Source organism: Staurois parvus, unplaced genomic scaffold (assembly GCF_062004578.1).
Source record: "Staurois parvus isolate SC_StPar_1 unplaced genomic scaffold, SC_StPar_1.0 ptg000102l, whole genome shotgun sequence".
Taxonomy (NCBI): domain Eukaryota; kingdom Metazoa; phylum Chordata; class Amphibia; order Anura; family Ranidae; genus Staurois; species Staurois parvus.
Window position 1 is genome coordinate 2,082,496 of NW_028317898.1, and position 18,206 is coordinate 2,100,701.

At 42.3% G+C, this 18,206-nt stretch overlaps 1 protein-coding gene across 2 annotated transcripts in view; it reads right to left on the bottom strand.

The window, feature by feature from the left end:
* RYK (receptor like tyrosine kinase) overlaps positions 1-17,385 on the bottom strand; it is a 211,694-nt gene extending 194,309 nt beyond the window's left edge. The window contains exon 1 of one of the 2 annotated variants that reach the window (XM_089671227.1): positions 16,998-17,385. In XM_089671227.1, the coding sequence (XP_089527353.1) occupies positions 16,998-17,196 (199 nt within the window). In that variant the 5' untranslated portion in view covers positions 17,197-17,385. The remainder of the gene's footprint in view (positions 1-16,997) is intronic. The other variant, XM_089671226.1, reaches the window with a different exon arrangement.
* Between the last annotated feature and the right edge of the window lie 821 nt (positions 17,386-18,206).

Consider the following 18,206-nt stretch of genomic DNA (forward strand, 5'->3'; position numbering starts at 1 on the left):
TCTTTCAACACATGACTTCAGTAGCTCTAGGCACACAAACAAGTTGAAACAAGCAGGAAAAACAACAGCATTAAAGTGTATGTATAGCCATTTTTTTTGCATAGGTAAGGCAGCAATGGGTTAAAACCAGGGTGGATAAAAATCAATGATTTTTTAACAAAATAAAAAAAAAAAAATCAGATTTTTTTTATTTAAATTGGATGTTTTTGATTTAAATCAGATTTTTTTAAATAAAATGCTTTTTGAGGAAAATATATTACCATCCAAAGGTTATTCCATCATGAAATAAAGATTAGTTTTTTAATTATGTAGAATAAGGCTGTATATGTTTAATTTGTTTGGTAAATAAATTCCATTAATCCATTCACAATGTCATGCTCTTCCAGAGGTTTTTGTAAGATTATTGGGCAGTTTCTCAGCCTACAAGATATCACAGATGCTTGGTTTACTTTTGCAGTTCTCAAAACTGAATTTGACTCCAGCGGAGATCACATGCCTCTTCTTCACAGCAAAAATGTTATAACATGAACAGAGTTAAGAAAAAGACCTTAATCCTAACTTCTACAAACCTATGAATACAGAATCAACCCCTTCAGTGCTAAGTTTCAAGAAGTTCAGTGAATAGAAACAATATTTTTCTGATTGTTTGGAGTGGAATAGATCTGCACAAGAAGAAAGTGAAACTAAGTGTGAGGAGGAAGGGGCTGACAGTCTACGTTTCTTAAAATATATATATTTTGTTCAGCCAAATTAGTTAACAAACATGGATGTTTAAGCAAATCACATATGCTGGAATGTTATTGTTTCAGTTGAATAAATCTATTTAAATTGTTATTATTAAGGTAATGATTATTTTTATCCTTCCTAAGTACAACAGAAAAGTTGCCCAAATATGAATGATTAACCTATTAAACTGGAGATAAAAAAAACTAATATGAAAAGTTGTTATTCTAAAAATCTTCATCTACTTGCATATTAAAGTTATACCAGCAAGAATTAGTCTTTATGTAGAAAACTAGGATTTAAATCAAGCCTGACTAGTGATTTAAATCATGATTTAAATCAGTTTGATTTAAATCAAATCTACCCTGGTTAAAACCCTCTCAGATTATTTTTGCTGTTGCGGCCTGCTGTGGTAATTTCCCTTCACTTCCTGTCCTGAAGATGCAATAGTAAATTAAAAGAAAATTCCCCCCCTCTATCCTGAAAAAAATAAAAAAAATTAAAAAAAAAGAGCTTTGCTGTAAAAGGATAAGTTTGCCTTTGTAAAAATAATAAAACAATAACTGCATGTTTTTTGCAGGTGTGAAAAAAAAAATAAAATGTGCATTTATTGTTTGTAGTAGGAACCTATAAAGCATTGTACCAGTGATCACCAGATCGCTCATGCCATGCAGGTCTCCTGCAGACCTGTCAGTTTATCCGTTGCTCATACATCCCGTACAAGCAAGCTGATACTCCTGACAAGAAGACTCAATGAACTACCACAGCGCCGAGGTAGTTCATTGAGAACTATAAGCCGACAGCGGGACTTGTAGTCCATTAATTCACAGAACACTGATTTTAAAAAGTGACAGCTTTCTGTCCTAGGGTGACAACAGTACTGAGCAACACTGTCACTATAGGACAGGGAGTATGTTAGGACCATATAAAACATCACTCTTCTCCAAAATGGAGAGGGTGGGGGCAGGGGTGGGGACTGGAGATATCAGGGGACACACCTTACCAATAAACAGTCCAGAGGCAGAGAACCAAAGTTAGCAGCTCACATAATTTCTGACTAACACAGATATAAGCCGCTTTCATTGGTATACTTAAAGCGGTATTAAACCCCAAACCAAAAATGTAGTGCTGCCTCCCTTATTCACCAAAGTGATATAATTGTAAATCCCCTTCTAATATTCAACCAAATATTATGAACTAGAACAGGAATAAAATAAAAAAAAAAAAAAAAAGGCAAAAAGACTTTTTTGCCATAAAAAAAATTGCTGTGCATTATTGATGGCGATACCCCTCCAGGCAAACGGAGGTGTGTATTTACAATATACATAAATTAATAAACACCCTTGAATTATCATTTTTAAATATATGATAGCAGTATATTAGTGATGGTGACAGCCCCACCCAGCTACTAAATTTCAGCGGTATTAATATCATCCATACACCTTTTTAAATAGAATATATATTTCACAACATTAAGAATATGAAAAACATAAAACTTTTCTGCACATTCAAGATGGTAGTCCAAACTCCAATTCCCAATGCACAATAAAATTAGAATAGAAATGCAAAAATTCCAAACTTGCAAAAAGAGAAGAAAAGAAAAAAAAAAAGTTCCAAAATATACTTCTATCCTTCTTGAAATAAATATCTTGATTGCAAAACACCACATGATATCCTCTACTGCATGCACCAAATGCTCACCTTAATATATTGACCTACAGTGCCTTGAAAAAGTATTCATACCCCTTGAAATTTTCTACATTTTGTCATGTTACAACCAAGCCGGGCTTCACCTCTTAGTGGATGTGTACAACGTCACTTCTGGTAAACGTGATGATGCCTTTCATCACTGTCACATGACTTCAAGATTTATGAGTCAATCATGTGACAGTGACAAAATGCGTTGGGGGCAAAACCGCTGACCTAATCTTGTGTCAGCAGTGATAGCCTGCATCTTTCCTCCATACAAGGGCCCTTTGGAAAAAAAAAAATCACTTCTAAGTTGAATTCCTGTGACATACCCGTCAGGTAAAAAAAAAAAAAAAAAAGTAGTAAGGCACGGATATACATTGATAACCTTTACACGTAAGTGCACAGAGCAGTTAAAACATATCTATGCTAGCAACATGTATAGAGGATAGGCAAGTACCTTTAGCAATCTTCAGGCACTTCTCGCCATCTCCGAATCCTAGGTCATTGTGATTTGAAACACTTAAGCCTAGCACACACGGGCCGAATGTCGGGTGGCATCAGCTGGTTCAACAGGAACTGGCTGATATTCAGCCAGTGGGTACTGCAGTCGGTTCAACAAAAGCCGTCAGTTTTCTGTCAAAGGGGCATGACCGAAAAAGGTCAGCCGATCAGCTCTAGATCTGTGCTCTCAGCCAATGGCCATAGGGGCTGTCCCCAGCCCCCCAGTCATGATACAATAGCACAGGAGAGATTGCTGTACCAACATCGGATAGTTAGTACAGAGGCTACTCCTGAGCTGTCTTTTTTTTTTTTCCCCATTCAGCCCGCTGGGTAGAAAAAAAAAAAAAAAATACTAATAGCGTGTACCAGGCTTTAGGTAGTGTTGAAGCTTGGCAGATCAGATACAGGTCCAGGATAGTTGGGAGTGCTTGTAGATTGGTGAAGATACAAGCAGAGAGTACTAGGTTGTTTTTGCACTGACAGGTGTACATTAAGCTGTTCATTTTCAGGTGTATAATTTGACCATTGTTTCCTTTTAAGTGAACATTATGCAGTATCTGCTGCTGAGAGAGACAAATACATTGTATAAAAAGCAGCTCTACTTATCTGCAATGTAATGTACTTCACTAAATAGATAAGGGCTCAGGAGCTTTTAGTCAAGGTTGATGCAAGGATAATTTTATTTGGTTTACAATTGATCTCTCTAGGGATATCTCAAGTCCAGAGCAGCTGGGTCTCAGTTTTTTCTTATGTAAAGTTTTAATTGTTAAGGACACCACTTACCCCGAATCATTTCTGACTCTAGTAAGCAGACACATATGTCTAAAATTTGCAAGACCTTTGCCGGCCTCTATTATATGAAATACACAACCAAAAATACCAGCCCTACAATTACAGTTTAGGATTAGATGCCTAGTTGTTACAAGGATATTAGCAGTAAACACCCATTGTCCAGTGCGGACCTTTCAGGTTCTAGCAAGTAGTGGGGAGTTTTTGGGTTTTTTTTTACCTTAATGCATAGAATGCATTGGGGGGGGGGGGGAAGAGAGAAAAAAAACTTTTTTCTACTTTCGAACCACTTTAACAGCACTGCTTCCTCTATCCTCTTTTTTCCCAATCCACTCTGGTCATGTGATGCTCTGGCTCCCCTATCATGGAGAACTCAACAATGGGGCTAAATTCAAGAAGCTGGGTGATGTGACCAACCAGCTTCAATTTCCATCTGTTGTTGGTGCTCCCTCTTCTCCTCTACAGCAGCCGCTCTCTGATACAGGGAAGGCAGAGCTTCTGCATCTTGTGACTAGCACTGATTACAATAAAGAACTTGCACACCTTTTACCAGAACTATAAAGCATTCCTACATGAAGCCACCCTTATACTTACCTGAACCTGATCTCAATCCAGCAACATACACAAGAGCAGCAGCTCTCTTTTTTCTCCCTCCTCAATGGCTGAGATAGCAGCGGGAGCCACTGGTTCCCACTGCTGTCAATCACAGCCAGTGAGAAGGGAACAGGGGGCGGGTCTGAGTTGCACTGTATGTCATTGGACACAAGCCTAAATGAATGCCCCTACAATGAGTGGTATGCTATAGGGGCACTCAGCAGGGTGGGAGCCTAGAGCACCGGCAGGAAACCTAAGAGGAGGATTGGGGCTGCTCTGTGCAAACCTACTGCACAAGCCAGGCAAGTATAACACATTTGTGATTTTAAAGAAAATAAAATTAGTGTTAGAATCACTTAAGTCCTAAAGCAATGAGTAGGTTACAGTTACTTATGCCCTGTCCTTCACCAAGTAATTAAAAACCTGGCTCCAGCCACACATCATCTACATTCCAACTAGTGTAGTATATGAACAGAATATTGCATGTGTTCAGGAAACGCTCGTAATACACGTGACATGCTTGCAGCACCACTCATTAAACGTCACCCCAAATACACCCAGCAGGAGAGTGTTTATGCCTGCGCACAAACAACATAAAAACCAGGAGAAGCTCAAAAAGGTAGATGATTTTGCCATGTGTAGGGCAGTCCACTAAAATGAATAGGCTGCTCTACATGCAAAGAAGGACGATGTGCAAATACATGTATAAGCATGATACCTAACGTCATGCTACATGATTGGGAGCATGGTTTTGTTTTTTTGACAGATAGTACAGATTTGTATTTATTTGATGAGTCTTTACATGGAATCTATTGTAGTATTGTACAAAAGATGGCAACATAAGCCTGCCTTGAATATTCCTAAACTTGTAGTGGTCTGCACTGCCCTGTTTGGCTGCCAAAGATCACAAATAGTCAGGGACTGAGGTTATACCATTGATGCCAAAACAGGTTTTAGGAACCACTGACACTTTTGCAGTTTAGGAGTACTTTTAAAAGGATAAGTTAACCTTTGGTAGCATGTTACCACCTGTATTTAGGGTGTAACATGCAACATGTTACCAAAGAGCACCTATCTGCGCCTCTCTCATAATTTAAAGAGAGTGTGGCCTTTCTGAATGGACCAACTACAACTGCTGTCTGCCATTACAGAACTTAGAGGTCAATTCACTAAAGGATTTTGAATGCAATATCAGAAATATCACATGAGATAATAAGAGAGTCAATTCATCAAAGAAAAATATCAAAATGGTGAGGAAAGTACTGCACATTTGTTAAAAATGTGAGATGAATACCGCAGAAAACATAAGATTAGTCATTAAAGTCCATTCACTAAAGAACATACATTTATTTCTCAACTGCCAGTAGGGGTTTTCGGTATGTACAAAACAACAACGAGGGGAACTCTGCACTGGCCAGTAGAGATAAAGCATACAATGTATCAGTGTAACAATTATCTGTCCTAAACTCAGGAATGGAAATGTCTCCCTTTATATTGTAACATTTCACTGGAGGGAAATTGTCCGATGAATGAAAGCACACTAGAATGTTGTTACAGTTTCATATTTTTGTGTGCATTTATTTCTTCTTCTGGTGCAAATGTAAGCATGTAAAAACTGAAAAAAAACAAACACCAAAAAATAGTTAAGTGTTAAATATCACAAATATTTAAAGCATTTGGTAAATAACTTTTTTTGTGAATTGACTACTTTTGAGATAAATATCTAACAAGTTATTTTAACTCAGTTTATTTGTATTTATCTCTTAGTGAACTGATCCCTTAGCCTTTAAATGCACATTAAACTGCACCCAAAGCATTTGGTAACTTCCATACCATTAATGCTGAACTCCAGACAAAAAGCTATACAAAGTACATACATATAGGCCCCACTTACTATTGTGATGCATTAGTCCACAGGCAATTAACATGTTAATATGCGTTCTGCTAATGCAGCCCATCTTGTTTGAGCTGTCCAGTTCCCTCTGTACACTTTCCATGTTATCTCAAAGAGCCCTCCTAGTGCTCATTGACTACAGAATGATTAGCCTTTGTGTTGTAAAGATCTGGGAGTGGGTTGGTTGAGTAGTTTAACAAAAAAGACAACTGGGAAGGTTGACCTCACTCAGGGAAAAAAATTAAAACAAAAAACTGTGCTGTCAGCCCACAACAGGCGTTAGAAGCCAATTGCATTTCTGGCAGATAAACAGGTATTTTAATGTAGATGCCTCCCTTTCAGGGACCAGTTCACCTTCAGAAAGTAATAAATGCACATTTTTGTGCAGGTAATATAAAAATGTGCATTTATTAATATTGCCTGCAGGAACCTGTAAAGCATTGCACCAGCAATCACCAGATCTTCTGCAGATCTGTTAGAATATCGGCTTGCTCGTACGGGATGTACGGTCAAGCGGATATACTGACAGGAAGCTTCAATGAACTATCAGGGCGCTCTACAGCATAGTGGTAGTTCATTGAGGACTACAAGCTGACAGCCGCTAAGGCTGTTGGCTTGGGGAATCGTAACACGTTACATCCTGAATATGGGTGTAACATGTTACAAAAGGTGAACTTATCCTTTAGATGGATTAAACATGGTAGATGAGCAAATACTGCAGAGATGTACTGCATATTTTTTGTGTTACCTTTTGTGACACACACTTTAAACTAGATTGTAAGCTCCAAGGAGCAGGGCCCTCCTAGCCCTCTTGTACTGAACTGTACTGTTGCTGTATTGTCTCCCTTTATATTTGAAAGCAAACCGTTGGCACTATATAAATCCTGTATAATAATAATAATAATAATAGAATGTCATGTTTCCTACAACTTAAAAATAGTATGTGTGGACCAAGCTGGCCCAAACAAACAATTTTCATTGCCAACATATTTCTTTTAAAATTAGCATTGTAATAGCAATACAAACAGTAGCTATTGATAATCCAATAAAAGCTTACTTGAAATGTCTCCTTTCATGTTGTGAGTGCTGCCTGTCTGCTGGCCATCTCCTTCCACAACTTCCTGGATTCCCGGCATGCTTTGCAACTTCCCCTCTACTATTCACTTTCAATCTCTAAGGTCTACATATCCCATGGTACCTTGCTACCTGCAAGCAGTGTTCCTGTACTACCTTCTGAAACTCTTAGGACGCATGCACACTGGACGTTTTTTGCAGCCGCTTCTGGGGGTATCAGGCATTTTCTTCCAGCCTCTCAGCTCCACTGTATGCCCTTCATGTTAGCCTATATGTCCATGCATACACAGGCTTTTAGCAGCATTTAGAGACAGAGGCTTTTAGAGGCAGGAAAAAAACAAAAAAACAAAAACAGTGCCAGTGCATCCAGGTGCAGCAGAGAGTTTTGGCAGCAAAAATGCTGCTAGATGCATCTAAACTTACCTACACGCTAAGCATGTTAAGCACTTGAGCTTTAAATTAATTTCAGTGACCAGAATAAATTATTATTCTGGCCAATGAAATGAATATCCAAGCTCTTGACGCCTGAAAAAGCACCTAAAAGCTTTAGACACTTTTACAATCGTCAGGCTTTTTTTTTCCTTCCAAAACACTGCTGCCAGGAGGAAAGGCTTCTAGGAGAGTTAGCAAAACATCCTGTGAGCATGAGGCCTTATCAGCACTGCTGTTGTCCAGAAGGCAGGCTTTGTGAATTCTGTGACACAGCCTTGCCTGCTCACAGGGCACAGTGAAGATGTGTCACAGAAGTCAAGGGAGTAAATATGTGGGGGCCTTCATAACTATCAGATTAAAAAGGAGTAAATTATAAATATTTGAAATACAATGAGGAAATGAATATATTATTTTATGTTTTGGCTCATAGATGCGCTGTAAACAAAGTGTCCTGATTCTTCATGTGTTTCTGTAGGATCACATTTTACACATACTTTAGTATAAAAGTTTACACAAAATAGAACACTATCTTCTCCCAATATATGCTATTCAATGCTATTGGAAGCAACCACAAATCCAAAAGTCTACACAATAGTATATGTCGAGGTAATAAAAATCTAATTAGCAAAACAGGACAGGGAAGAATGTTTACACAAGTATCTGTCCTCAGGCCTTTCTAAGTCTGACATAGAATTTAAACATTGGACACTTTCTAGGCTGAGGTATTTAACCTATTTCAAGCTGAAAAACTGCATGGTGTAAATCAACTCTAACTCTAGTGTTATTTTTAACTCTGCGAGGGTTGAAAATAAACTCTCACTCTTCCCTTTCCACAAAAACAGAAAACCCAAACCACAGTAAAAAGGCTTTAGCACCCAGCTTCCTAAAATGAACTTATTCAACTCAAAAAACTTTAAGTATAAACAGACAAAACTAGAACTAAAATAGCTGAAAAGCACTCTGGACTAACAGATTACGAATACCACGTTTAACCCTTTCACTGCCAGATCACTTTCCCCATACTAAAAAAAATATTTGGCAAGAAAATTACCGTATTTTTCGCCGTATAAGACGCACCTGACCATAAGACGCACCTAGGTTTTAGAGGCAAAAAACAGGAAAAAAAAAAAATTCTGAACTAATGGACTGCAGACACAGTACAGGAGATGACCAGAGACTGCGGACAGCACAGGGATGACCAGAGACTGCGGACAGCACAGGGATGACCAGAGACTGCGGACAGCACAGGGATGACCAGAGACTGCGGACAGCACAGGGATGACCAGAGACTGCGGACAGCACAGGGATGACCAGAGACTGCGGACAGCACAGGGATGACTGCTGACCTTTGGGGAGGTGGGGAGCGGGTACCTGAATTTGACAGGTACCCGCTCTTACTTCCGCAGAGTTTTTTTTTGATCTTACCTGTTCCTCGATCCAGCCGCGCGCTGTCTTCCCGGCTTCTGTAATGGCGCTCGGCATGACAGCTGGGTGCCCAGTGCGCATGAGCGAGAAGCACTTGCGCTTTGTGATTGGTCCGGCGGCTTCTGGGATCTGGCATGTGTCCCAGGTACCGCCTTACCATTCACAAAAAGCACCGCTTCTTGCGCATGCGCACTTGGCACCCGGCTGTCATGCCCAGTGCCCACACTACAGAAGCCGGGAAGACAGCACGCCGCTGGATAGAGGAACAAGTAAGGTCCCGCTGCAGAGCTGAGCGGCCGGCCCGGTATTCTGACACAGCCGCGGTGGAAATACCGGACCGGCCGCTCCATATTCGCCTTGTAAGACACACTGACATTTCCCCCCCAGTTTTGGGGAAGAAAAAGTGCGTCTTATACGGCGAAAAATACGGTACTTAAAGTGGTTCCAAGGGCTAGATCTTTTTTTTTTTTACCTTAAGGGTCCATGCACACTGGCTTAAAAAAAAAAAAAAAAAAAAAACCCTAGTGTCTTTGGCAGAAAAAAAAAAAAGGAACCGCTCGTTTTGAGCAGTTTTTATACTAGTGTTTAGGTGCGTTAGCAGTTTATTCCTGTCAAAAAAAACACAAATGCAAAGAGAAGGGTTTATTCCTGCCTCTAAACACCAAACTTAAAATATGCCTCGCAATGACCTAAAGTGCAAGGACACATAGGATAACATTAGTTGCTTCCACAGATAAAACGCTTATCTCCTCTAGGAGCAGTGTTTTTTTTTTGTTTTGTTTTTTTTAAAGCTACTATGCATGGACCCTTAAATATTCCCTGCATTAAGGTAATAAATGCCCCCCTAGTTATATTACCCCCTTAGTTTCCTTTATACTTACCTGAGCCCAATCTCAATCCAGCGCCGTACCTGTCTGCAGCAACGCTGGCATCCCTTACTTCTCACAGGCTCAGAGACAGCAGTTGGAGCTACTGGCTCCTTCTACTGTCAATCAAATCATGTGACTAGGGAATTGAGGGGGAGGTGTTGCCGAGCCGCACTGTGTGCATCAATGGACACACATTGCCTAGCTTGGGAGTGAGCCTACAGGTGTGCCATCATAGCAGTGCCAAAAGGGACCCCAGAAGAGTAGGTTTCAGGCTGCTCTGTGCAAAACCATTGCACAAAGCAGGTAAGTATAACAGGTTTATTATGCCACAAAAAAAAAAAAAAAAAAAAAAACACTTTACAATCGCTTTAGAAGCCCAGAAACATGACAATTTCTGAATGCAAAGGCCCTGTAGAATAAAAAAAGATAGTAGTTGTAGTTTTGTCACGCAACTAACAATAACTTAATGTCATGTACCTTTTTAACCTATATTTTCAGTAGAAAAAATAAAAAAATAAATTACAATAAAATGAACTTGCTGCACATAAAACAGTTTGCTTCCCAAATGAGAATACAAAACTGAAGAGCTTAGATCAAGCAAATATGTCAAGCCTCAAAACTGCGTCCCAAAAAAAAAAAAAGCAAACAATACACTGCTCAAAATTATCAATATGAGGCTCTTTGAATACATTTATAGATGATCAGTTTAAAAGTAACTAGAATTATTAGATTCGCTCCTACTTGTGTGATGATACCCAAAAAGTGTTGAGAAATCATTGTTTACATGCACATGCCCGTCCTAAGCACAGGGCAGGGGTACTTTCACTGCTACAAGGGGGCTAGACACATTCCCTATGCAATAGCAGTGGGGAAAATGACAGGTACTCTTAAATAAGACATCTATTAGACATCTAGCATTACTCACAGATGCCACCCAGATCACCTGCCATTTCAAAATGAATGACATATGAACAGATCACTGGCAGCAAAAGGGTTATTCAATGTTGTTAGAAATATCCAAAAAAATATACCTTCAAAATATACCTTTAGCTATATATTAGAAAGAATAGGGGATCCTTTAACACTCTGTCTATGGAAAACTCGCTCCACTTCCTACCCTGTAAACTCAACAGGAAGCCAGAGGATATCTTTCAAATGGCAGAAATCCACTCTTAAACAACAGTTGTCACAGAAACACACATACCCACTGGAAGATTCCCCTGTATTCTTGTTCTGTTGGGAACTCAAAATTGTGGAACTACCCGCACTTTCATTCCCAGTGACAATGGTGATCAGGGCTATTAGAGAGAATTGTCCCAGCAGGGACACAGCCAGCCATAAAACACAAGAGGTTCTAACACCCCCTCATCACTACATTCAACTTAAAAAAAAATAAGTTTTGCATTTTATTATACTTTAAGTGACATCATAAAAAGGAAAATTGCCATCTGCAGTTATATCCACACTTCCATATAGATGTCTTTAATAGACTACTAAATCAACAAAGTATAAACAGGCTGAAAGCTCTGCAAAACTCATACAGACAGCGAAGTCATAAACAATGACAAGGCTGAAATGAGTCAATCGTCCCAAAATGGACAAGTAGAAGTAATGGTGGAGTGACTTGCTGTATACCATATACAGGAAGCAATGAACACGGCTGTCAGTACACAGTTTTCCCTTTTTAAACCTAAGAAAAAAAAAAATTTATTGATCACACCATAGGTTTTGAGACTCTCAAATTGACAGTAAAAGCCATCTGAACTGCTCGTCAGAAACCTGCATACATATGAAAACATTGGTTTCAATCATGGTCAGGAAACATTTTTGTAAAAATGAGCAGAGATTTATAGCAGCTGGCCAGGGGAAATAAGGCACTTGCTAGATGTACTCATAAACTCTCCATTACAAAACACAATAGAACAAACTACATATTGTTGAAGTAAAAGAAGTAATAGAACATCACTGTTTAGAGCAATCAAGTAGATGCATAAAAATGGTACCTATTGTAACACTCAAATGGTACACAGGTAATAGAACCGGTATTGATGTCATGGTGCAGATCAGAACATTGTTAAAGGATAACTAGACCAAAGAACAAAAATACAATGTATTGCAGCTTATTGTGCCTAGATATTATGGCTGCATTTGTTTTCATTTTTATCTGTCAGCCTAATCCCCCCCCCCCCCCCAAAAGTATATATTTTTTTTTGCTTGTTAAGTCTAAGAGCAGCCACCCCACCCTTTTAAATGTGGTGACGGAGGAGGATTAGAACCCCTGTCAGCTTTTACAGTTATCTGGAACTCTATTACAGAGATTTCCCCCAACTTAGGGTCCATGTACACATACAATCTGATTGTGCAATCAACTTTAGATTTACCAAAAGTAAGTTGTACAAGGAACTACCTAAACCATCCAATCAATCTGAATTCAAACTGGGCAGACCTCTATACTACATAGTTATTGGTAGGTTCAAGACTCACCATACATGTTACAATCTCACTGTGCAGTCTCTGTGCATGCAGCTTAAGCCCTCTTGTACATGCTACTGCTGTTTAAGCATCTTTTTTGGATGTCATTTTAGGCGTTTGTTTTGCACATATTTGTGCGTACAATATAGTCTTAGGGCTTGTTCACACTTGACTTTATTTCTAACTCTTGCCAAACGCCCCTATAGCATTTGACAGGCGTTTGGGAAGCGTTTTTAACGCTCCACAATTGCCCTATGCGCGGTTTTGTGGCGTTTGCCAAGCTTTAAAGCTGCACCACAAACGCCTATAATTTATTTATTTCAGGTACTTATATAGCGCCGTCAATTTACGCAGCGCTTTACACATAATATATTGTACATTCACATCAGTTCCTAACCCATAATGAAGTTAAATGGTATTAACACTCCGAAAATTCCTCGCAACTGCACACGCCTGCCAGGCGTTTGAGGGGCGGCACCATAGGCTTGAATGGGAGGCTTCAACTCCTCCTGACTGGACATAAGGCGCCAGTTTTGCCACGCACAACGCTAATGCTTCAGTGTGAACAGCACTGTGTGCTGCCATGTGCAAAATTTTCATAGGCATTTGCGAACCATTATAAACACTTCTCAAATGCCTCTGACAATGCTAGTGTGAACATAGCCTAAGATTGATTAAATGTTAATGCGCATTAGCATGCACTTGGCATAAATTACTAACCAAAAAAAAATGCAGATTTTCCTTTTTTTTTCTTTTGTTTTACTGAGGAATACATGGCGCTTGTTTACATATACAGGTACATTGAAAATAATAATAATGGGTTATATTTTACCTCAGTAAAGGCAAAAAAAACCGCTGTACAGTACTGACCTTTTTCAAGCTGCAGTGTGCAAAAGGCCTTAGATTTACCATGTAATATGAGGGCCAAGCCAATCTATCCAATCAATTTGTATGCAATCAGACAGGCACTACATACTTGTATGCAGACCTTTCAAGAAGCATTCAGACCAACTTTCAATAAGCATTCAAAGCTGGAACAAATAAAACTGGTCTTAAAAATTGGCGATCTTTGCTTCTCTAAAAGATATATGGAAACATTGTCAACTTCAATTGTTAAAAGCAGAACTCCATCTACCAAAAAAAACTCGACTGGACAGTGTTTGTTTTTTTTTTATTTAAGCGTAAGCCTATCTGCAGCTAAAAATGTCTTCTTCAGCTTAGTTAGAGTGGGGAAGGGTTTAAATCTGTCAGTTTCTACTCTTTGAGCCTTTCTGAGGTGGTTTCCCCTAGAATGAAAAGATTTACACATTATCACAGGAGGAGAGGCAAATCTCCCCAATAGGGAAATAAAAACCTGACATGATTTTTAATCCTTCCCTACCCTATCCAAGGCTAAACAAGGAAAGGAGATTGGCTAGAGATTACAAAGTAAGCAAAGTTACTGTATCATATATAGGATACCTGAGGTTTCCTCATCAACTTAAAAAGATACAATGTTCCATTAAAGACTGAAACAAAGCCAAGCTGTGACAGGCCAGGAACACAAAGCACTGTCCAAAGAAATCATCCAAATGGAAACCTCTGCCAGAAGAAAACTATAAGCTGCCATTATGGACATCAAGAAATGTTAGTTGCCTGGCTGTCACACTTATCCAATGACTCCAGGTCTTCCCAAGTCTGGGCAACAGAACACAAATGCAGATCAGAAGTTCTGATTAGTAACGTTCAAAGGTGGCCAGCCAAGCTGCATTTTCTGGAGATCTGCAAGTATTTCTCTTAAACATGGGTAAGGATTTCAAGGAAGCATGGAATTTTACATTTCAAGATGGTCAACAATACCCAATATTCTACAAGGTGAAGATGGAGAAGAGAGGTGCACTAAACATATGGCTACCATTTACACACTATGAGGTAGAGGGGTATGTACCCTATGGGAGGGGGGCAGGGGATGTCTGTGTCTTTGTGGTCTCGCTGGATAAGACAATTTAGGAGCAGGAGGTAGAGATGGAAAATCATTATTATCACGTTTTCCCATACAGAAGTGTAAGCCAATCACACTGATATTCTGATTTAAACTTGCCACAGATGGATAGAATTTTGAACAAAAGTTCCTTGGAAAATTCATACGAAAATTCTCCGAGCATCTGAAAGTCGTTGAAAAGATTGTGTTTGCTTTTAACATTTGATTTTAGAATGAATGGACTTTACTCAACGAAAACCACCTACACTGTCAGAAATGAAAAAATATTTTCTATCCTGCTCCTTCTAATTTGCAGTCAAAAATGAATGTGGATTTGACCTAAGACTCCATGCATACTGGGCGTTTTAATAATGCTGATAGCATTAGCGGCGTAAAGTCAAGTTAAAAACGCCAAAGTAAAACGTCAAGGTAAAAATGTCCAGTGTGCAGGAGGACTAATGAATACACGAAAAAAAAAAACACAAACTCTCTTAGAACATTCTTTTCCTAAGAATTTTGTTAGTAATTCTACCCATCTCTGGTCAGCTTTACTTTAATGCGTGCTCATTATATATATATATATATATATATATATACAGACCAGAGAACGAGGTCCCCGAGTCCTGCAGGGAGTGTGGGGGTTCTATCCTAGTACCCTGAGTTGGGGGGGGTATGGTGTCTCTCTCTCCCCCACTATACTCTGTGATGAAGGAGACCTCTCTTTAGAAAAGGAAGGGGGTGTCCTCTCTCTCTCTGCATCCTGTGATGGGGGGTGCCCCCTTTTGCTCCCTCTGTACTTTGTGGGGAGGGGGGTGTTCTGTACTAGGTGAAAGGGTAGTCCCCTCTCTGTACCCTGTGATGAGCATTCCACTCTCTCTACTGTGTGTGTGAGAGGGAGGGGTTGTCTCTCTGTACCCTGTGAGGGGGTGTGTCTCAGTATCCTGTGATACGGGACCTCTCTCTCCCTCTGTCCCGTGATGGGGGGCCCCTTTCTGTCTGTGTGCCACGTAATGGGGGGGCCCCTCTTTCTATGGTGGAGTCCCTCTGTCCCTGTAAGGGGGTGCCTTTCTCTCTCTCTAAACCCTATGGTGGGGAGGACCCCCTCTCTCTCTGTACCCTATGATGGTAGAGGTCCTCCCGCTCTGCACCCTATGGTGGGGGGGGGGGGGTCCTCTCTCTGTACCCTGTGAGGGATGTGTCTCAGTACCCTGTGATACGGAACCCCTCTGTCCCCTGTGATGGTGGCCCCTCTCTTTGTCTCCTGTGATAACCCCCCCCGTCTGTACCCTATGATGGGCCCTCCTTTTTTTCCGTACCCTACGATGGCGAGGGACCTCTCTCTCTCTCCGCACGATGGGGGGGGTCGTCCCTCTCCGTCTCCCGTGATGGGGGTCTCCCCTCTCTCCCTCTCCGTACCCCGTGATGGGGGTCTCCCCTCTCCCTCCGTACCCCACGATGGGGGTCTCCCCTCTCCCTCCGTACCCCACGATGGGGGTCTCCCCTCTCCCTCCGTACCCCACGATGGGGGTCTCCCCTCTCCCTCCGTACCCCACGATGGGGGTCTCCCCTCTCCCTCCGTACCCCACGATGGGGGTCTCCCCTCTCCCTCCGTACCCTACGATGGGGGTCTCCCCTCTCCCTCCGTACCCCACGATGGGGGTCTCCCCTCTCTCTGTGTACCCCACGATGGGGGTCTCCCCTCTCTCTGTGTACCCCACGATGGGGGTCTCCCCTCTCTCTGTGTACCCCACGATGGGGGTCTCCCCTCTCTCTGTACCCTACGATGGGGGTCTCCCCTCTCTCTGTACCCTACGATGGGGGTCTCCCCTCTCTCTGTACCCTACGATGGGGGTCTCCCCTCTCTCTGTACCCTACGATGGGGGTCTCCCCTCTCTCTGTACCCTACGATGGGGGTCTCCCCTCTCTCTGTACCCTACGATGGGGGTCTCCCCTCTCTCTGTACCCTACGATGGGGGTCTCCCCTCTCTCTGTACCCTACGATGGGGGTCTCCCCTCTCTCTGTACCCTACGATGGGGGTCTCCCCTCTCTCTGTACCCTACGATGGGGGTCTCCCCTCTCTCTGTACCCTACGATGGGGGTCTCCCCTCTCTCTGTACCCTACGATGGGGGTCTCCCCTCTCTCTGTACCCTACGATGGGGGTCTCCCCTCTCTCTGTACCCTACGATGGGGGTCTCCCCTCTCTCTGTACCCTACGATGGGGGTCTCCCCTCTCTCTGTACCCTACGATGGGGGTCTCCCCTCTCTCTGTACCCTACGATGGGGGTCTCCCCTCTCTCTGTACCCTACGATGGGGGTCTCCCCTCTCTCTGTACCCTACGATGGGGGTCTCCCCTCTCTCTGTACCCTACGATGGGGGTCTCCCCTCTCTCTGTACCCTACAATGGGAGTCTCCCCTCTCTCTGTACCCTACAATGGGGGTCTCCTCTCTTTCTGTACCCTACGATGGGGGGATCCTCTCTTTATTTGTACCCTATGATGGGGGGGATCTCCTCTCTCTGTACCCCCCACCATGTCTCTAGTAACAATGGCCCGGGGGGGGCTGCACTCACCGATCAGGCGGCCCACCTCCTCCACACTCATGTAGACGTTCAGGCCGGGCTCCGTAGTCGCTCCTCCAGGCTGGGCCTCGCTGCCGGTCAGCAGAGTCGGGAAGACGAGCAGCACCACCAGAAGGGACGGACAACACAGCCCGGGGCCCGGCTGCCTCCCCCTCCGCCACCCCGGGGGGTCCGGGGCCCCGGGCAGCATGTCTCTCACAGGCCGTGCTGAGGCCCAGAGCCGTCCCTCACCATTCCCGCTCAGTTTATTCTTCCTTTCCTCCCCGAGCGCCGCTCCGAACCCCGGACTCCGCACACCGAGCCGCCCCTCCGCACACTTCGCAGTCCACACAGACCTCGGCGCACGCGCTCTCCCACTACACAAGCTTCGCCTTCCCGGCCCTTGTGCCTCTTCCCGGCCACCGTCCTGCGATACAAACCACTGCGCCCTCTGCTGGGCGGCTGGGCTTTGTTGGGATTTTTTTTTTTGTTGGAAACTTTATTGACCAAACAAATAATAACAAACGTGTGGCTTGCAGAAGGCGTGTCGTCTCATCACTCCCTCCTTTGGCACACTATGCTGGGAGGAGCTCAGCTGTGCTGACTAGTGTTCATAACTTGTCCTGTGCCTGTCTAGGACTGCCACATACACCCTTCACTTCTTTGTAGGTTACATTCAAACTAGTGGGTTTCATGAACGTGTGCAAAAAATTGCCATTCATGTATTTATTGTTAAAGTGTAACTAAAGGAAAAACTTTGAGTTTTGGGCAGAGTGGAGAACCCCTGTCAGGTTTTTATTGTAGTGTTCCCCATTACCTCTCTATTTGTTCTGTATCAATGAAAGAAAAAAATCCCAAATGTTAGGTTAACATCAGAACAGGAATAGAAAGGAAATCTTCCAATAGGGACACTAGTTCTGGTGATAGCCAGTAATTCACTCACTTTTGGAGGGGTTTCCTCTCACTTCCTGTTTTGGCAATGGGACAGGAAGTGAAGGGAAATCTCCCCAATTGGGCACACATCACCAAAAAACCTGACGGGTGCCAGTACCCCAAAATTTGCCCTCCTTCCTCCATTACGCAGTTTGAGAACCCCAGTCCGTCACTCGATGCTGTACAGGCTGCTCCAGTCAGATGATCCGGTTGGGACACCATTGTTTATACGAGAATGGGAGAGAGACCTGCAATGCTGCTTCTGTGACACACAACTTGATCACCTAT